The following is a 21,117-nucleotide window of genomic DNA, read 5'->3' as shown; positions in this document are numbered from 1 at the left end:
AGTATCCCTTTCTGAGGGTTCACATGACAAATGTCTTCTTCTATGCATCCTTATTGATCCCCAACTTTTCTTACTCCACCCTAATTATAGTACTTGCTTACACATCGTGTTTGGAACATATCATATTCATGATAACAATTAAAATATGGAGGACTGACCTTTGGGTTAATAGGAGTACCTGTCGGGTCCGCCAAAGGTGATAAGATGAAAAAAATAGACATGGGAGAGCCCCCATCAGCACACCTCCTAAAATTATGGCTTTTACACAAAATGGAATTTAAATGCATCACTATAGAGTCAGTGAGTAGGAAGATGGTTTGGTATTCTTGGAATTTTTTCATTCATACACTGATAGCCCCAAATCCATTAACCAGAGGTACAAAAATGAATTTAGAATAGAACCATAAAGGAAAAGCTTTAAAGCAAGTAGAACAGTTCTATTTATCTAATGATAGATAAGGGAACCCTGTCAGCTGTAATATATCATTTAATTTTAATTTCTATTGGGTCTGTGGTCAGCTGTACGATCAATATTAGTAGTTAAATTTTTTGCTAAAAACTTATATGTAACAATGACACATATGCTGATTTGAAAAAAAAATGTTATGTTCTTCTATATGGTAACTAGTAGTCCATATTTTATTTAAATTACATATACACACATATACATCACATAACACACACACCCTTGTCCAGAAACATAAGCTTCAATTCTATAAGTGCAATGAAAATATTCATTTTATTTATATTAATAAAATGCTTAACTTCTATAGATATTTCCTGCCTTAAATTACTACAAAAACTAAACTAACATAGACAGTTACAGCTGCCTACAGTAATTCTGTTTGATTCTTTCCCTTATATAATGGCACAAACATGAACTTCTATCGAATCGAAAGTAACAAAGACATTTTAAGACATACAAATGGCTGAAATCTAATTCAAGGCCTGCCTTCTTTGTAAGAAAAATAACGAAGTGGTATGGATTGCAAGGGATCAGAAAGGTTTTAACACCCAACAATATTTTCATCACTAGGAGACAGCAAATGCTATAGAGAAACACAAAACAGCAGGGAAGGGGGATATGACGGAAAATGGAGTGGGGGTGAAGGTTTCAAGTATAGTAGCTAGATAAGGCATCTCTGAGAACATGACATTGGAGCCATATCAGAAGAAGGTAAAGGTACAAGCTATAGGAAATCTAGAGAAAGAGCTTTCCAGGCAGAAAGAACAAATGCAAATGCAAAGGCCCTGGGACTGGAGTATATGTAGTATGTTCTAGGATTAACAAAAAGGCCAGTGACCAGAAGAGAGTGCATAAGGGCAAGTGGTAGAAAATGAAGTCAGAAAGATATCCAAAAAACCAGATTCTATAAGATCTTACAGACTACTCAAAAGACCCCAGCTTTTATTCTGAATATGGTGGGAAGCCATTCAAAGTTTTGCAGCAAAGGAATGATAGGATTTGACTTAAATTTTTGAAATATGATTCTGGCTGATGTATTGCAAATATGAGGACAACAGTAAAAGAAACCATTGAGGAGGCCACTGAAAAAGATCCAGGTAAGAGATGACGGTAGGCTGGACTAGAATTAGTAGAATAAGTGATAAATGATCAAGTCTTTGGCTATGCCTTAAGGTACAGCCAGCAGTTCTTGATGATAATTTGGATGTGGGTTATGAGAGAAATAGAAGGATAGAGGGTGACTCTAAGCTTTTTGACTAATGGATGGAAGTGTGGAGTTGCTGTAAGAGAGATGCAGAAGCAAGTTTTGGAGGAAAAATCAGGAGTTCGGTTTTAGATATATCTCATTTGAGAGGTCTGTTCAGCATAAAGTAAGAATGTCAAGGAGGTTGGTGGCTATTAGAGAAAGGTTCTGGCTGGGGTAAAAATTATGACGCCATTTGCATATCAATAGTATCTAATGCCCCTGGACTGCTTACAACTACCTAAAGACTAGGCGGAGAAAGAAAAGCTGAGGTAGCTGAGGTCTAAACCCTATGCCTTCAGGCTCTTCAATGTTTAGAGATCAGGGAAATGAGGAGAAACTAGCAAAGAAAACTGAGAAGAAGCTATCCCTGATAGGAGGAAAACTAGATGAACAGTAGTGAAGAAAATTTTGCCTGAGGAAGGGATCGACTGGGTTCCTGAGAAAGGCTACTGAATTTAGCAGCATGATGCTCTGTGTGAGCTTCACAAGAGCAGTTAAGAGGAATAGTAGTGGTTAAAACTTCATCAGATTTTAAGAGAAAATTATAGAGCCAGAGAGTTTCCATTTCCAGTAATGAAGGAGGTAATTCAAATTGCCAGGCTGAATATCTTTTAAAATTTGTTTTCAAGTTAAAAGCATCAAATAGCCAACAAAATAGTGAGGGAATTTTAAGCCAACATTTTGAAGGAGACAGCAAAGAAATGAACACAGTTAGAACTGCTTTTGCCCTGGGTGTGTTCTAAATACAGCTTTTGGTAGCTTCGTGGGGCTCGGGTCAAAAATTGATATCTGTGGCCCATCAAATGTGAGGATTTAGGTTTTCAAAGGGCTCCACTCTGAAAGTAAACATAAACTGGAAGAGACAAGACTATAGCCTAGCTTCATTCACATCATGAAGATAGCTCAGAGTCTTAAGCTTTGAACTTGGACTAAGATGATTCCAGACTGCTAGTACCCCCCATCCCATGTCTAACAGAAACAAACGTCTTCTATAAAATATACCATCATCCTAGGGCTCAAATTATTTCCACAAATCATTTCTCAAAGGTAGTGCCCAGCACACAGTCAATATACTGAGGCATACCGGTTGATAAAACACCATGAATGAGAACTGGCAGAAACAGCAAGCAGAATTACACTCAAAAGAAAATTAAGAGAGGAAGAATTTGAAACTGAAGGTGTAATAGACAAGCCTTCCATAGGAACACAGTCGATTCACGATAATAAGAAGGAAGGCAGAATATATGTGTGCAAGCACAGATAGGTAAGGAGATGTGGTAGCTGGAGGTTCTGTAAGCTCCTTTCACATTGCCTCAGTTGCCTCAGTGACATTGAAAGGTTATCACTCAAGAATAAAGGTGAAGGGATGGGTATAACAAAGGTGAGAGAAGAAGAGAAGGTTTCAAACAGTTAACTAGGAGAGCAACAGAGGGAACTAATTAGGGAAACATGGTGTTGTTGTCTGGCAGTCTTACAAACATGTGAATTTAAAGTGAGTCCAGTCCACATAGTTGTATTTTTCTTCAGCCACCTTTAGCTGTGCAGGTACAGGTGACAATTGGACTTCTATGAGGTGGGGATTTTATAAGGCAAGCACAATGAATTGTGGCAGGGCAGGGATGTTATGGAAGTCTCCAAGGAAGTAATTTTAGTAAATTTCTGTGGGTTTTACTTGGGTAGGGAGGGAATCGAACACATGATTATGAGAAATCATGAAAAAAAATATTATCGATGGATTGTAGGTCCTGATAGGATGGAAGAATAATTGGAGTCAGGACAATAGAGAATGGGTTCAAAAGAGAAGAGGTGAAATAATGGCAGAATTCTAGTTTGTAGATAATGACAAAGGCTAGGGTGCGGCCTGGGGAAGTTGAGGGTTAAAGTGAATGGGGCAGTAGGGGGAGCAGGGGAAGGGTACGAGAACATTGGCAGAAGAGTTCAAGGAACTGAGAGGCCAGGGTATTGGAAGTGTCATCCGTGTCACCAAGAATTAGGTCATAAGTGTATTTTATGACAGTAATAGCCATCCAATGATAAAATCTTCAAAGAAAGTGGCTTGCAAGAGGAAGGGGTAATGGATGATGTAATATAATGACAGTAGTTTTACCATGGAGTTGTTTTAGGAAAAATATAGGAAGAATGGTCCGGAGGTGGCAGTGAAGGGCAAGAAAGACACCTTCCCTACTCCAAACACAAAGATAATAGAGGCTGTGGCAGAACTTGAAAGAGCTGCAAGGCAAGTGCTGTGCCCATGGGAGAGCCAGTTTTGGGTTAGAACGTTTGGGCCTACAAAAGACATATTATGGTATGGTGCTTCATTTATAGCTCAACGTATCCTGAAAAAATTATGAAGTCTCTACCATTTCACCGTTGTACAGCATAATACCTGAATTCAAAGCATTCTTCCCCATATAACAATGAGAGTTTGGTTGATGGAAAACTTTTTATAAGGAACTTATTAATAAGCTCACATAGTAGAAGGAAACGGTTTCTTGGAAGACAAGAGAGAGTAGTGAAGATTATGTGTTTACCTCATTAGATAAGACTAGAAGCCTGCTCTAAAACCTGGTAAAAAATCCAGCACTAATTTCTACAACCTTTACAAAATGTCTGAAATTCTGAGGGAAAGATTAAAAAAAAAGGGGGGGGGGCAGAGGATAGGATTTCATTCACCCAATTCTTCCATATCTTAATAGATCAGTAGGTCTTCAAATGTCCCTGGACCAGAGTTAGATACTGTTGAAATGCAGGTTCTCAAGGCCTGCCTCAGACTTAATGAATCAGCAGCTCTGGGGATGGGGTCCAGCTACCTCTGTTTTAACAGATGTTTCTAATGCCACTAAAATTTGAAAGACATTGCAACAGAGTCCCTACTTTTGGAGCCACCAATTCAGGAGGTATGCATTTTGAAAGATTAGTAGAGTTAGTAAAGAGTTGTTGAAGATGTTCTGGAAATCTAAAATAATGGACCCGAGGAAGCCCAGGTTGCGGTACAGGAATCTTTGCAATAGGGTAAGAAAGACAAGGATTCCTCACTACTGGAGAAATGACAAGTACTGTTTGATTGTCTTGCCTTTTTAATGCAAGAAAGCAGAGCTATCTCTCATTCAAAAATTCTTAGTCTTTGCTTTTAGAATAAGGTGCTCCTGCAATATTCTGAGCCCGTTATTCTGGAACTCAGATGCTAGATCAATCCTTCTTCAGCCTGAGAATTTCCTGTAGACTGACTTTCAAGACTCCTTTTGATTCTGCTGAGCAGTCAGTGAAGGCAAAGGTTGGCAGGTTTACACTCGGTACAGGGACTTCAGTTTTTCTCACTTGCAAATCTGATGAGGAAACCACAAAAAAGATAACCATTTAATTGTACCTTTTCCGTCTGAAAACAAAGAATGTTTTATTAATTTTATGCCAATATTCATAAAGGTAATATTTTACCTCAGGGAGACTGAAGTTGTTTCCATTTAACATACATGTACATGTATATAGTATGTATTTTTTAAACTCTGTAATCACATAGAACAGACATATACACATATACCACATTAACTGCAACTTTTCTGTTAACTATGTAACTTTAGACGGTTCCTTTAAGCTGATGGTCTCATCTAAAGAAAGCAGTAGGGGGGCCTGGATCGCTCAGTTGGTTAAGTATCAGACTCTTGGTTGCAGCTCACGTCATGATCTCATGGTTCAGTTTGAGAATTTGAGCCCTGCATCAGACTCAGCACTGACAGCACAGAGCCTGATCGGGATTCTCTCCCTCGCTCTCTCTGTTCCTCTCCTGCTTGTCTCTCTCTCCTTCTCTCTCTCAAGATAAATAAATAAACTTAAAAAAAAAAAAAGAGGCAATAAATTCAGCCATTATACCACTTTTCGTTAAAATTATAAAATGCCCTTAAGTTGATAGGCATGTGAAAAATACAGTATTTTTGGTATCAATTTTATATAATGCTTGCAGATTTCATTCATTGACTAAATGTAAATATCTTTATAATCTTCTAAGTTATTTTACAGTTAAGACTATAAAAATGTATATTTAAAGTATGGTAGGGGCGCCTGGGTGGCGCAGTCGGTTAAGCGTCCGACTTCAGCCAGGTCACGATCTTGCGGTCCGTGAGTTCGAGCCCCGCGTCAGGCTCTGGGCTGATGGCTCAGAGCCTGGAGCCTGTTTCCGATTCTGTGTCTCCCTCTCTCTCTGCCCCTCCCCCATTCATGCTCTGTCTCTCTCTGTCCTAAAAATAAATAAACGTTGAAAAAAAAAATTTTTAAGTATGGTAATTTGTAATGATGATTCAGATAGGTTTTAGTCTGGCATTTAAGTATTTTTGTGTTTTACAATAAATTAATAGGAAAATACTGGATTGATCCAAATCTTGGATGCCCTTCAGATGCCATTGAGGTTTTCTGCAATTTCAGTGCTGGTGGTCAGACATGTTTATCTCCTGTTTCTGTAACAAAGGTATGTATTGAATTGTAGAACACATGCGAGTACTTGCCCAGTTTCGGGGAACATAACTTTTAAAATTCTGTAACCTTAAATAATTGTGAATTTTATGAATGGAAGCAAGGTATCATTCTCTACCACATATAAGAAATTTTTTGTTTTTAAAAAGTAATTCTAGTGAATCTTGACATTTTGATGATGTCTTTTATGATTGACATATCATGGCTTACTCTACTGATTATGCTTTTTAAATTTCCTTTTAAAAATGTGGAACATATGTTTTTATGCATACATATACATTAGAAAATCCCCAGTGTTTGCAATTAGTAATCAGTTACCTAAAGTTTTCTGAAAATGATATCATTAAAAGAGGAATGTTGCCACAAAGCTTACTATTTTTGGTGAGTTAGCACAAAAGAACCTGCCTTAAATATCCATTGACTATTATTTAAAACTTCTTTCAAGTATAATAGAATGAATGAAAGTTAGTTTGGTATGATACTGGAGATTATAACAAGCACTTATAAAACCTAAAGCTTAGTTCTACACATAACAAATACCGAAGAAATCAAAACTGCATTTTTTTTCTTTTTCTGGTTAAACCAGTTTGGTATTATTACCAAGAACTTATTTCTCATTGACAAAGAATGGATACACATGCCTATTGTATGTTTGGTCCATCATAAAGAGGCAGCAAGTAAAATGTGCGGTCTATTAATCTCTACACTGCTTGTTGTTAGACTACCCTTTCCTAAAATATCCCTCTTCATTAACCGGGGTGTTTCACCAGTTCATCTCAGTAGGTATTCACCATTATTACTAACCTCAAAGCAGAGGAAGGAAAGATTCTTCCATTCCTAGGGAATCCATGTTCCTCTGATGAAGATCAGCATGATAATCTTACTTGCAAAATATCTGCATGATCATACTCACTCCCCTGGCCCAGAATGTTTATTTGGGTTATCACAGAAGAAAGATGGGGACTGGGAAGGGTGTGCAAAGGAGACAGGAGTAGCGAAGGAGCTGCATTCCAATTCCTTCCTTGACTGAATCAGCTCTCCCATCTCTCCTATCTGTAAACTCAACCTGAGAAAGACTGGGCAGGTAGTGGAAAGAATGGTAAACTTGGAATCACGGACCTGGGTTCTAGTTTCTATTCCTCTACTACCCTGGCAAATGGCACTCTGAGCCACCAAAGAGCCTACTCTGTGCCAGCACTGTGCTAGGTAAGGGACATGTGGCTCCTTAAATCCTTATAGCATCCCTGCCATGTCAGTGTTATACGCTACCTTACCAACAAAGAAACTAAGTCTTAGAAAGGTTAAATAGTTTACAAGCTTGTGACTCTCACCTGTAAAATAAAGGAAACTGAACTACTTAAACTCTAATGTTTCTTATGATGATCCTTCCATGTTTTCAGCCTCACTGACCTTCCTTTGCCTTTCTTCTCTGTTCCTTTTACTTTTTTGATTGTTGTTTTATTTTTTTCTTTCTCTGTTAGCTCATAACTGATATGTTTCTAATTTCATGTTTGGAAATTCATATAAATTCCTTGTAGAAACCATTTTTGTTCACTTATGTTATGACCATACCTCTGCTTGAATATTGCTAAAATAATAATAATGTCAAAAACTATAGAAAAATCTCTCGGGGCACCTGGGTGGCTCAATCGGTTGAGCGTCCGACTTCGGCTCAGGTCATGATCTCACAGTTTGTGAGTTCAAGCCCCGCATCGGGCTCTGTGCTGACAGCTCAGAGCCTGGAGCCTGCTTCATATTCTGTGTCTCCCTCTCTCTCTGACCCTCCCCTGTTCATGCTCTGTGTCTCTCTTGTCTCTCAAAAATAAATTAAAACAAAAATTAAAGAAAAAAAAAAAGGAAAAATCTCTTTCCTTGCCCAAGCCTGGGAAATATGCGATCAGACCTCCTTGCTCTAATTTTGCTCTATATTGTTGACTTTATTATTAATACTTGTTATGCATTCAGTCATTTCAATAAACATTTACTGAAAATTTGCTGTATGACTGTAACTGCGTTAGGGGCCAGCAACACAAAGAAGAAGATTCTATCCTGATCTTTAAAAGCTCTCATAATTAAAATTACTCAACAAGTTATTATTGCAACTTCTAACTTATCTTTGGAAACTCCAAAAGCTATCTGCAAGGAAAGTATACACAATTTCAGATTTTTGTGGAAAAAATTATTAGTCAACAACTAATTATTAATGCATTTTAGATAACATTATAAAAATTATAATTTTTTTGGTCACATCTAGTAGTCTAATGGTATGCTGAAGCCGGCTCATACAGACTCATCCAGAAAGAGTTGTGTCTCTTTCCAACTCCATGTCCAGTGACACCACCATGATATCCTGAAATCAGGCCTGGTAGGAGTGTTTACACCATGGAAATCAGAAAATGCTATAAATCAGGGATTCCCTGCTCCCCACCCCTGCAAAAGCCAGTGGTTCAGTCATACGCTGTTGACTGGCATTTAAATGCCAAGGAAAGTAGTTTTCTCAAGGCTGCATTCCAAGGACTTTCCTCAAATTCCCCCAAATTATAAGTTTATCAATTGCCACATCTTATAACCTGTATATTGTTTCTATGACATTAGTTGGAGTTTGGAGTTGGAAAAGTCCAGATGAACTTCCTTCACTTACTGAGCTCAGAAGCCTCCCATATCATCACTATTCACTGTCTAAACACACCAGTGTGGACAAGTGCTCAGTCAAGTGGCTCAGGATTACCTATTGGCTTCAAGGGATGGAATGGCCAGATTTTTGAAGAAAACACTCTACTTGAACCTAAGGTGCTTTCAGATGACTGCAAGGTAAGGGATGGCACTTTTAGAATTGTTCGGTATAACTAACATTAAATTACAAGACCATAAAATTAAAATAATCAGAATAAGACTTTAATTGTAAACTGAAGACCCAGAAGGGTAGTAAGTTTTAATGTCCCCAATTTGTAATAAAATTACATTTTTCAGAATCATACATTTGCTTATATCTCGTCAACTTTTGTCACACACATTGGTCATCCATGGATTTTTATATGCAAAATAGGTGTTAATACATAGATTTAATTTTTGTTCCTCATCTTGAATAATTATATTACACCTAGATGGACAGAGCATATAAGTAGATTTCTTCTATGTATTTTCACCACTGTGATTCCACATCTCATTATTTCATGGAAGACAGGTTATAGAGGCAAGTCAGTTGTATTTCATTTTGTCGGTCGCTACACCCGATACCAAATGTGGGCAGACTTGCAGATTGGCTGGCCCTACCAAACAATATTTGAATCATAGCCCATTTTTCCTATTAAAATTAAATAACAAATTTATGAAAAAATCTATAATTTTAAAAGATGTGGTATACAGCAGGTAGCAGCAAACTATAGTCCACAGACCAACTCCAGCTTACCACTAGTTTTTGTAAATAAATGTTATTGGAACACAGCCACATTTGTTCATTTACTTATTTTTTAATCTTTTTTTAATGTTTTTCATTTTTGAGAGAGAGAGAGAGAAAGAGAGAGAGAATGTGAGTGGGGGAGGGGCAGAGAGAGAAGGAGACACAGAATCTGAAGCAGGCTCCTGGCTCTGAGTTGTCAGCACAGAGCCTGATGCGGGGCTTGAACTCAGGACCACAAAATCATGACCTGAACCAGAGTTGGCTGTTCAACTGACTGAGCTACCCAGGCACCCCTGTTTATTTACTTATTATCTATGACTGTTATCACACTATGATGGCAGAGTTAAATAAATGTGACAGATTGTATGGTGCACAAAACCTAAAACATTTATTACTAGCCCTTTACAGAAGAGTTTCCTGACCCTGTTATAGAGAATAACATCCACTTTATATACGTATCGTTAATGGTTTTAAGTAGCTCGGTTTCCTTTTCTTGTGTTCTAGTGATTTAACATCTCTTACCATTTCCAAGGGACTCTACTTTTTCACAACATTTTATTTTCAGACAAATAGGGCTTGAGTATTTGAAAAATGAGAGGCAAACATACAGCTCATCTCTATAAGCAGAGATCAATATTACCAACAATGTCATTTAACTTTTACAGTTTTTTTCCAGAAACTTTCAGTGACTCACTATCTCTGAAATACAATCCAAACTTATCAGGTCTTTGTTTAGCACTTAGGACAGTCAGGCCCCAACCTACATTTCTAGTGTGGGCTTTGATTGACTGTCAACCCAAAGCTAAGACCAAACCGACAGAAGAAGAAGAAGAAGAAGAAGAAGAAGAAGAAGAAGAAGAAGAAGAAATAATGACAACAACAACAATAATAATAACATCAATAATTCCTACTACTAGTTATCAGGGCTTTATTATATAGCAAGTACCCTGTATTACATACATTATTTTATTTAATTATGACAGCTTTGTAAAGAAGTCTCTCTTAATAATAAGAAAGTGAAAGCACGGAGAGGTTAAATAACTTGCTCAAGTCATCCAGCTAATTAGTGAAGACTAAGAAATAAACACCAAGTGTGTTTAACTCCAAAGCCCATGCCACACCATACTGGTAGGTACTTTAACTGAAAACTCATTTAATCCTCACAACTGTGTGAGGTTTTTATTTTTCACATTTTGTATGTAAAGAGACTGGTTGTACCTGGATTTCTATCAAAGTCTGTTCCAGGCCAAAATCTGTGCACTAAAACACCACGCTAGGCTTATTTTTGCAACCATCTTCTACTTTTCCAACTGTTTTTTGTTTGTATGTTTGTTTTTATTCATGTCATTACCTTTCTCTGAAATGCCTTCTCTCCCTCTCTAATCAAGTGGTAACGTTAGGCATACGTTAAAGCCCATCTTAAGTTCTGAATTCTGAACTCATGAAGCTTCCCCTGAGTACTTCAGTGGGAAATGAGGAATTCAGCATTCGCTGTCTACATTATTTATATTGTACTTCTGGCATATTGTCTTGTGTTATGTCTATTTGTTTGTGTTTCCCCTCTCTCCAACTAGATGTATAAGCTGCTAGTATTCAAACACCAGAACTAATTTATTCATCTTCATATTTCCCAAGCACTGTAAGTAAGTAGAGGATTGAATCTTATTCAACTGGGTCAACTGTACTTAGTGCTCAATAAATATTGCTCGAAAGACTTAACGAGTTAATCTAATGGTGTCTTACACACCGAACTCTAGTTCTAGTTATAACACCAAGCTGATGACTAGTACATGGAATTCATAGCTTAAATAATCTCTAAGGATCCTTCAAATTTTAAAATTTATATAATAATTCAGTAAATGAGGAAGTGAATAAACTTAATAAAAAGCTTCACAAAACTAGTCAATTGTGTTTATCTGTTTTATCTTGTTGAATCATAATCATAAGGTGTTTTTGTTCCATAGTCAAATTTATCAGAAACAAAAGAGCATATAGTATATAAGAAAAACAGAGAGGCCTAGAAAGAGGAGAGGAAAGAAACTATATAAACGGTAACCACAGACTGGCAATAAAGAAAGCTAGAAGATGATTTACATAATTATAATTTGCTTCTGACTGAAGCAATTCGGGTTATTTCCTACCTAAAGTACATAAAGGTTGAGATAGCTCATTGCCTTTCATCCAAGAAGAATGCCCATCCTGAAGAATCAGTCCCACGTAAAGGAACACAGAGCAGATGGGTGTTACTTATATTAGGAATATATTAGGAATATTAGGAACAGCCTTTGTACCGATCCACAGAGAGCAGAAGCAGAAGCAGAAGCCTCATAGACTGAAAAATCAGAACACATACTGCCATTTAGAGAAAAGAATAAACCATGTCTTCAATTAGTCATGGTGATTGTTAACCACTGAGCACTTAACTCTGTGCCAGCACTTACTTTCTAGGGACTTCCTATTCATTAGCTCTAACCCTTAAACTAAGCTGCATTGTCTGACAGTGAAGGGCATTGTCTGCCGAGAATGATTGCTAATGACACAATTACCTATCAAAGCACTTTGTTCTTGTTTTACAGATTCAAGATGGCAGCTGGCATAAGGCAAAATTCCTTTTTCACACCCAGGACCCTAATCAGCTTCCAGTAATTGAAGTACAAAAACTTCCTCATCTCAAAACTGAAAGGAAGTACTACATTGAAAGCAGTTCTGTATGCTTTCTCTAAGGTTTCTGAATTAGTTCAGAATTCTTGCTGTTGGCCAGGTAATTGCTGCAGAGGGAAAAATATAGACAGAAAGATACTATCATTGTGAAATGCATGGAATAAAGCATTGGCTAAATCTTAAAGAATCTCAGGAAGAAAAGATTTCCTCCTAAGAAGGAGAAAAGGCATTTTTAAAGGACTGTAATTGATAAAGTATTTAATTCTTTTAAAAATTATATTGATCTGTGCTTTCTTAGAGAATTCCCTAGAACTGAAAATTTATAAACATGGAATTCTTCAGGGTATCCTATATTTTTTGACTGAGAGCAAAGTACCCATTAGACAGCTGGAGCTGCAGAGCACTATGGAAGCAATACTGGCTAATGCTCCCAAATGTGCAATGCTTCTGTCTAAAAATTACAAGCCACAGTCTAATATGTCTTATTTTCCCAAATACTAAGCTGTATTCAGGTCCCCGATGGGCATATACATCTTAGCCGGTGGTACACTACCTCTTACGTGTTGCCTTTTTGTGTTGCTTGGTGCTCTTTCTAAAACAAGGTGCTTGTGGCTTTCATAGACTATTTTATTTCTTTTTTCGTCTTTGTCATTCTTTAAGAGTGTATGTACTGGTTACATCAAGACATGTTTTGGTTGTTAGTACTTATTTTAATTTGTTTGGTTACATACTTAATAAGAAGTGGAACATTATTTATGTGAAGTCCTTGTTCTATTTTAAAATTCTCTTTGTGGATACAGAAGCAAAGCCAGCGCACTGTAACCTGTGCTTATGCACAAGAGAATTGGGAGGTTTCTTTTGTTTTTATTTTTTAAATTGTTGTAAAAAATATTACAAGCCAGCTACATCCAGTAGTAGGTTTGGGTTAGAGTTTGGGGTTGTGATATACTATGTTTAAAAATCCATGATCATCTGGAATGATACTATGTATATATATATTTTGTAAAGTTTTAATTCAGCAAATCTTTTGAAATTGCTGCTGTTTTAAATTATAAAAACCATTATTTCTGCTTCATAGGAATTACATGTCTTGTAGTAGTCATTGACTTTATTTCATTATTCTTAAATTTAATGTGTTGGGATCTAAAAGAATTCAACTTACCAGTCTTTAAAGCAACATTCAGGAAAAAAAAAAGTCTTTAGCCATTTAAAATAGGCTCAGCCCATTCAGACTTCCCTTGTTGTCAGAGAAATGTTAGATCAGTATTAAAAGAGAAATATTATACCTTTTGGTATATAGAAAAACTTATACATTCATTATAAACATATCTTTAGCCACAGCAAACCATACTTACTTATCTATAATAAAAATATGCTTTAAATCTTTTTTGGTGGTATTTGTTTTTCTTCTTCTGTGATCACGTCCTTTTTTATTTCAAGTTTATTTATTTATTTTGAGATGGTGGGGGAGGAACAGAGAGAGAAGGAGAGAGAGATAATCTTAAGCAGACTCCCAGTGCAGATCCTGATGTGGGGCTCGAACTCACAAACCATGAGATCGTGACCTGAGCCGAAACCAAGAGTCGGACGCTTAACCAAATGAGCCACCCAGGCGCCCCAACCATATCCTTTTATTACATACAATGGCTCTCTGGAATAGTCCTTCTGTACGTTTACATTATTAGAAAGCATCTGTTACATACCTATAAGAGGATTACAGGGCTTATTTCCTATTTGTACAAAGTAAAGTCATGGCACAGAATAAATACTCCCATATATGGTCAACTGATTTTCAACGAAGGTGCCAAGACCATTCAATGGGAAACAGATAGTTTTTTCAACAAATGGTGCTGGGAAAATTGGATATCCACCTGTAAAAGAATGAAGTTGGACCCATATACAAAACAACTCAAAATGGATCAAAGCCCTAAATGTAAGAGCTAAAACTATAAAACTCTTGGAAGAAAACATAGGGGAAAGTCTTCACGACATTGGATTTAGCAATTATTTCTTGGATATGACACTAAAAGCACTTTCAAAACGAGTAAAAGACAAATTGGACTACATCAATATTAAGAACTTCTGTACATCAAAGGACACTATCAAGAGAGTGAAAAGACATCCCACAGAATGGGAGAAAATATTTGCAAAACATCTATCTGAAAAAGGAATTAATACCCCAGAATATATTTTTTAAAACTCCTACAACTCAAAAAACAAGCAATCCAATTAAAAAATGGGCAAAGGACTTAACAGACATTTCTCCAAAGAAGGTATATAAGTGGCCAACGAAGGAAAAGATACTCAACATTACTAGTTATTAGGAAAATGCAAATCAAAACCATAGTCAAATACCACTTCACACTCATTACGATGGCTATTATCCAAAAGAAAAAAAAAAAGGAAAATAACAAGGGTTGGTGAGGATGTGAAGAAAGCGGAACCCTTATACACTGCTGGTGAGAATGTAAAATGGTGCAAACATTGTGGAAAATAGTTTGGCAGTTTCTCAAAAGTTAAACGTAGAGTTACCATCTGACCCAGTAATTCTACTTTGTGTATTTACCCAAAAGAATTGAAAGAAGGGACTCAAACAGATATTTGTACACAAGTGTTCATAGAAGTATTATTCAGAATAGCCAAAAGATGGAAATAACCCAAATGTGCATCAACAGATGAACTGATAAACAAAATTTGGTGTGTACATACAATGAAACACACCAATGTGAATGTGTTTAATGCAACTGAATTGTACGCTTAAACTTATCTAAAATGACCAATGTTATGTTGTACATTTTACCACAATTTTTTTAAATGGGGCTATGGCAAAAATGTCTGATATCCTGCTTGAGGAACATGGAAATGTTTTTGTTTTGTTTTAAGCTTATTTTGAGAGAGAGAGAGAGAGAGAGGATGCCTGAGGGGCAGAGAGAGGGGGAGAGAGAGAGAATCCTAAGTAGGTTCCACACCAGCAACATAGAGCCCAATGCAGGGCTTGAATTCATGAATCGTGAAATCATGACCTGAGCTGAAATCAAGAGTCAGACGCTTAACCAACTGAGCCACCCAGATACCCCAGAAATTTTTTTTTAAGGTGTAAAGGTCGGTCGATTCTAAATGAAAGAAACCAGTTTGTTCTCTAATTTCAGTCTATGTGCTATACCTTTTGTTTCCCTCCCAAAAAACTTATTTCAGAGACATAAGTAGTTTTCCTAGATATCATTTAAGAAATATATATAGAAATACCTTACTTTATGTTTTTTTTGTTTTTGAAATATTAAATTTAAAGCACATTTTAATTAACATAATCATGGGCAGTATAGTATGTATAGTGATTAAGAGTACTCTGTGGATTAGTTGTATGACTTTGGGTATATTATATATTCTTCATTGTCTCAGTCTCTTCATTGCAAAATGAGGATAATAAAAGTAAAATTCTGTATGAATTAGGGTGCTTAGAGAAACAGAATCAATGGGAGATATAGAGATAGAGACTTTATATATAATATACATGTAATATTGTAAATGTATAATATAAAAAAATATTTTTATTTTATATTTTTTACGGAAATTTACTACAAGGAATTGGCTTACACCATTATGGAAGCTGAGAATTCCCACAATCTACTGTCTATAACTAGAGATCCAGGAAGGCCAGTGATGTAATTTGGTAAAGTCCAAAGGCCGGAGAACCAGGGGAGCCAATAGCTTAAAATACAGTGTGGCCGCTGCAGAAGATGAGAGGTCCCAACTCAAGCAAGCAGACAAAGCAAAAAGGAACAAATTCTTCCTTACTCTGCCTTTTGTTCGATTCAGGCCTTCAGTGGATTGCATGATGCCCACTCACACTGTGGTAGAGGGACAATTTACTTCTCTAAATCCACTGGTTCAAAGGCTAATCTCACCCAGAAATACGCTCACAGACACACCCAGAAATAATTTTTAATATGGGCACCGATAGCTAGTCAAATTGATGCATACAATTAACTATCACACTTTCTCACTGGGTGGTTGAGTGGATTCAAGAAATTGACACGGGAAAGTATAAAACTGCCTGGCATAAAAAGCTGCTATCGTCTTCATCAGCAACAGTGTCATCATCATCAACATCATTAAAGATTTTAAGTGTTCCAATGATAAGCTCCATGATAGTTATCACCAAAGGACATTGTGATGAATTCCTTAATAAAGTTATTCATCTGTTTTAAAGCCAGGCCATCCCCATAATTTGTTTTGTGACAATACATTTTATATTTTAATAATATGAAGGCTCTCTAAAAATTAGGTGCAACTGTAACAGTATACAATTACAAAATGTGCCTTCCTTTTCTCCCCATTTGTATATATTAATGTAGGAATTACAGTGGTCATTATAAATAAGTATCATAAATGTTGTTTGTAATATAAAACCAGAGCAGAAGGAATATTGGATTTAGATGCATAAAACATGAATTCAGTTCTAACCCTCTCACTCACTGGTTTTGAGTACTTGGTTAAGTCACTAATTCTCTGTTTCCTTATCTATATTCGGCAAGTTTATTTTTGTCTGCTCCTGGTTATAGGAAGTAAGTGTGTTAAAATCTCCAACTGTGATTATGTATATGCCTGTTTCTCCTTTTACCTCCCACATTTTTGCTTTATACTTGTAATTAGTTGCGTTCAAATTTACCATAGCTTTATCTAGAGGTATGCTGGTAAATGTTTAATAACTAGCTCTCTAGGGTGAAAAGAGAAACAATCCTTACTTCATAGTGTTAGCCAGTTTTTATGGTGTAAATTCTTGGGACCATACCAATTCTGTATTGTTTTTAGTGTCTACATAGTATATCTTTCTTCATATTTTTATTTTTAACCTCTCTTCATCCTTTTGTTTAGGCATATCTGTTACACTCAGCATATGATTGGTTATATTTTTGTTTATTTTTAATCTATTTTGAGAATTTTAGACTTTTAATTAGAGTATTTAGTCTATTTAGTTAATGTAATTACTGTTATATTTGCATTGAAACCTGGTATTTTGCTATTCTTTTGTATTTGTCTCATGTGTTTAATTTGTTTCTTTTCTCCTTCTTTCTTGCCCTCCTTTGGATTGGTAAATGAGGTTACATAAATTAGTACTTTTCTATTTTCCAGACAACTCACAGATATTATAAAACTTTAATTCCATCTATCTCTCAGACATTTTGGAGTGTCATTGTCAGTTATTTTAATTGTGCACATATTTAGAATCCTATAGGATATTTTTATTTTCTGATATTTTAAACTGACAATACTTATGTCGTTTTATTTACCTACTTATACATTCTTGTACTTTTCTTCCTTTATTCCTTGAATTTTCCTTCTGGAGAACTCCCTTAAGTATTTCTTTTTTTTTTAATTTTTTTTAAGTTTATTTATTTTTTGAGAGACAGAGAGAGACAGAGCATGAGTAGGGGAGGGGCAGAGAAAGAGAGAGAGTCACATTCTGAAGCAGGCTCCAGGCTCTGAGCTGTCAGCACAGAGCCCAACGTGGGGCTCAAACTCACAAACTGTGAGATCATGACCTGAGCCAAAGTCGGACGCTTAACCAACTGAGCCGCCCAGGCGCCCCAAGTATTTCTTTAACAAGTTCTCTGTTTTCTGTTTGTCTAAAAACAATTTTGTCTGTAGGACAATTTCACTGGGTATAGAAGTCCAGATTGTCAGGCATTTTCTTTCTAAGGATGCCTCTACTGTCCTATAATGTCATCATTTTTGTTGAAAAATGCTAGCAGTTTGGGGTTTGCTTATTTGAAGTTCTTTTTTCTTTAAAGAGTGTTTTGTCGGGGCGCCTGGGTGGCGCAGTCGGTTAAGCATCCGACTTCAGCCAGGTCACGATCTCGTGGTCCGTGAGTTCGAGCCCCGCGTCAGGCTCTGGGCTGATGGCTCAGAGCCTGGAGCCTGTTTCCGATTCTGTGTCTCCCTCTCTCTCTGCCCCTCCACCGTTCATGCTCTGTCTCTCTCTGTCCCAAAAATAAGTAAACGTTGAAAAAAAAATTTTTTTAAAAAAAAGAGTGTTTTGTCTACCTAAAGATGAAATTCTTTGTTGCATTTTTTTCTGCAGTTTGGGATGCATCAATCTAATGTCTCTGGCCTCTACTGTTTGTGTTGAGAAGTCATCATTCATACTGTTTTTCCCCATATGTAATATGTCATCTTCTCCTGCTTCTTTCAAGGTCACCTAAAATATGCTTTTATAGAGCCAAAGTTACCATGAAGCTAATAAATTTAAGTTTTAGGGTCCCAAAGGGGCCTTCAAAATGTCTTCACATGGGCATTTATGTTTGTAAAGTTTGCAGATAGTATAGTAATTTTTAGTTGTTTTCCATAAAGAGGACCCTAAATTGTATGAGCCTTAGGCTTCACAAAACCTAGATCTGTCCCTGCTTTTTGCCTGGAATGAAACATATAAGTAGTTCTTTCTGTAGCAAATAAGTTTTTATTATTTGATGACTATAATAAACAAAGAGAAGGGATGTTGCTAGTGGCACAGAAATGGCCTGAGAAGTAGAAACATGGGGTTTGGCAGCAGGCACCTCAGCATAACTCATTTTCTGACTAAAATGTTAAGTTTGATCCTCCCATACAAGACTAGCAGTTTTTATAGCTTCAGAAATAAATGTAAGCTAAGCCTTCAATGTATTGTGCCCTGCCCTATTCAAGCATAACTTTTTCAACATGACCTACATAGTAATTGGCTCTGAAGGTATGATTAAGTCATTGTCACCTCAGCCTGGGTACACAATTATGCAATTTGGGGGTTTTGGATTCAGAGTCCTGGTATAATTCAAAGCTAAATTAGAAAAATGGCACCTCTAGAGAAGAGCGACCGGTGGGGAATCTGAGTTATCATCTCAGCTGTACCCAACAGTGGAATTTTAGGACTGCACATAAGTGCAAAGTAATCTCAGTAACAAGCCATTAAAAATAACTCGATTTTATTAGGTATCGAGTTTAGGACAAATTTAGAGTTGAAATTCAAAAAATTTCTAATTTCTTCAAGCAAACACTGGAAATCCAGTTTCATGAAAAAAAACCATTCTTCATGAAGGGATAAAAATTTCTCTCAACTATTAGAATATAAAAACTTTATTTGTACTTTATTGATATTACATTCAATTTTTCTCACTGAAACAGTTCAATTTGTAAAAGAGGGTAAGCCATTAACTACCAAAACAAATGCCCAGACACGGTATAAAAGATTCAATGAAAATAATTTTTAATTGTTCCCAAATATTTCCTACACAATTCAGTATACCATAGAAAAATACTATATTTTTTGTCTTCCTACAATGAAAAAATAAAAAAATTTGAACAAAACTTAATTACTAGATATCAAAATGTTTTTGGTTTCATAGTTGGAATTGAGAAATTAAAACAATCAGACTCTATTTAGTGTTGTTTTATAACTGAGTATTGTTCTGGCTGGTAAAACTTGCTGCCTTCTGGGTTCAGGTGTTCAAAAGAAAATAAATTTAAAATAAATACATAATAAATTTTTTTTTACAATTTTTTTTTCTAAAATCTTTTTAGAAAGCTATTCCACATACTTCTCTGCTACAAATAGTTATGCCTTCTGTATTAGGTCCTGGATTCCTCTAATAGTAATGACCCAATTGTTGGATCCTTCTAAAGGCTCATCAATTATGATTGAACCTCCTGAATCATGATTTATTTGTTTCATCCAAATAGTGCCTTTGCCAATAATAGATGCAGCCAATTCTTTGGAAACAAATCATCTGTGTTGTAATAATAGGCCCATACAAATCACAGTATGTCATGCTCCCCTACTATAGAATAATCATACGCAGAACCAACCTATGGTTTCTTCTCTGATCACTTACTTCTGTGTCCCAATCTTAGAACCCAAGCTGAGGAAATGAATCTGGCTCCTGATCACCTATGGAATAAAGAAATTCAAGGCCTTTTCTGAAGGCCTAGAAGGCCACAGTGACTGGGCCTTTTATTACCTGTCATCCTGTTCACCTTCTTTATTCATCAGAGTCAATACATTCCAGCCATACCTAACTTATCTAATGTTCCCTGAAGACACTACATGTTTTCATTCCTGTGCCTGGTAAGTTCTCCTCCTTGTCCTCCTGGCCACCTCCTATTCTTTCTTCAAGTTAGTTTTCCTTGGGAAAACTTTCCTAACTTTCCCCATAAAGGAATGCATGCTGCTTCCCCTTTAGGTCATATTCTGTCGTCTACACTTGCTTCACTGGGGTTGTTATTGCTCTTCACATGCCTGTCTCCCTTCACTAGATGGTGATCTCCCTAAAGGCAGTGTATAGATGTTAATGCTTATAATCACCCAGAATGGCACAGAGTATGATGCAAATAGGTGTTCACATCCTTGATGTCTTCATGTTTTATTGCATAATGTGAACCAAAGACTATGCTCTGAGTTGGCAATTCAAACTGAGCAAAAAAGCAAGGTCCCTGTGCTTGATGAGCTTACCATCTAGCAGAGAAACTGATGCTAAGCAAATGACAATATTCATGAATATATTATTACAATGTGAAACAAGTTCTTTGAAAGAAACACACACACACACACACACACACACCAACTGTGACTTAGGTGCAGCAGAGAGGAGAAGGAGCGCCTAATGAATGCTTCCTTAGGAAAGCCGGGCCTACTTTTGCTGGCTGAAGGATGGGTAATTAGAGATGAGGTTGAAGAGAAGATATGGGTCAGATTATGAGGGATCTTTGCAAGGCCATAATAAAGCTTTAGTTCTTTATCCTAAGAGCAAGTTAAACATTAAAGTATTTTGAGGAGTTAGCATCAAACTTATGATTTGCAAAGATGCTCAGGCTTGCAGGTTGAACAAAGAAGAGACACATATTTATTGACTG

The 21,117-nt window shown here is 36.5% G+C and overlaps 1 protein-coding gene across 1 annotated transcript in view; it reads left to right on the top strand.

The window, feature by feature from the left end:
- Nucleotides 1-13,623, top strand: part of COL24A1 (collagen type XXIV alpha 1 chain) — a 410,068-nt gene extending 396,445 nt beyond the window's left edge. Inside the window, exons 59-61 of the mRNA XM_043575479.1 lie at nucleotides 6,062-6,171; nucleotides 8,772-8,987; nucleotides 12,153-13,623. Of these exons, the coding sequence (XP_043431414.1) occupies nucleotides 6,062-6,171; nucleotides 8,772-8,987; nucleotides 12,153-12,299 (473 nt within the window). The 3' untranslated portion in view covers nucleotides 12,300-13,623. The remainder of the gene's footprint in view (nucleotides 1-6,061; nucleotides 6,172-8,771; nucleotides 8,988-12,152) is intronic.
- The last annotated feature ends 7,494 nt before the right edge of the window (nucleotides 13,624-21,117 follow it).

This window comes from Prionailurus bengalensis, chromosome C1 (assembly GCF_016509475.1).
Source record: "Prionailurus bengalensis isolate Pbe53 chromosome C1, Fcat_Pben_1.1_paternal_pri, whole genome shotgun sequence".
NCBI lineage: Eukaryota > Metazoa > Chordata > Mammalia > Carnivora > Felidae > Prionailurus > Prionailurus bengalensis.
The sequence above is the reverse complement of the archived record's forward strand: the minus strand, read 5'-3'. Positions and strand labels throughout refer to the sequence as shown.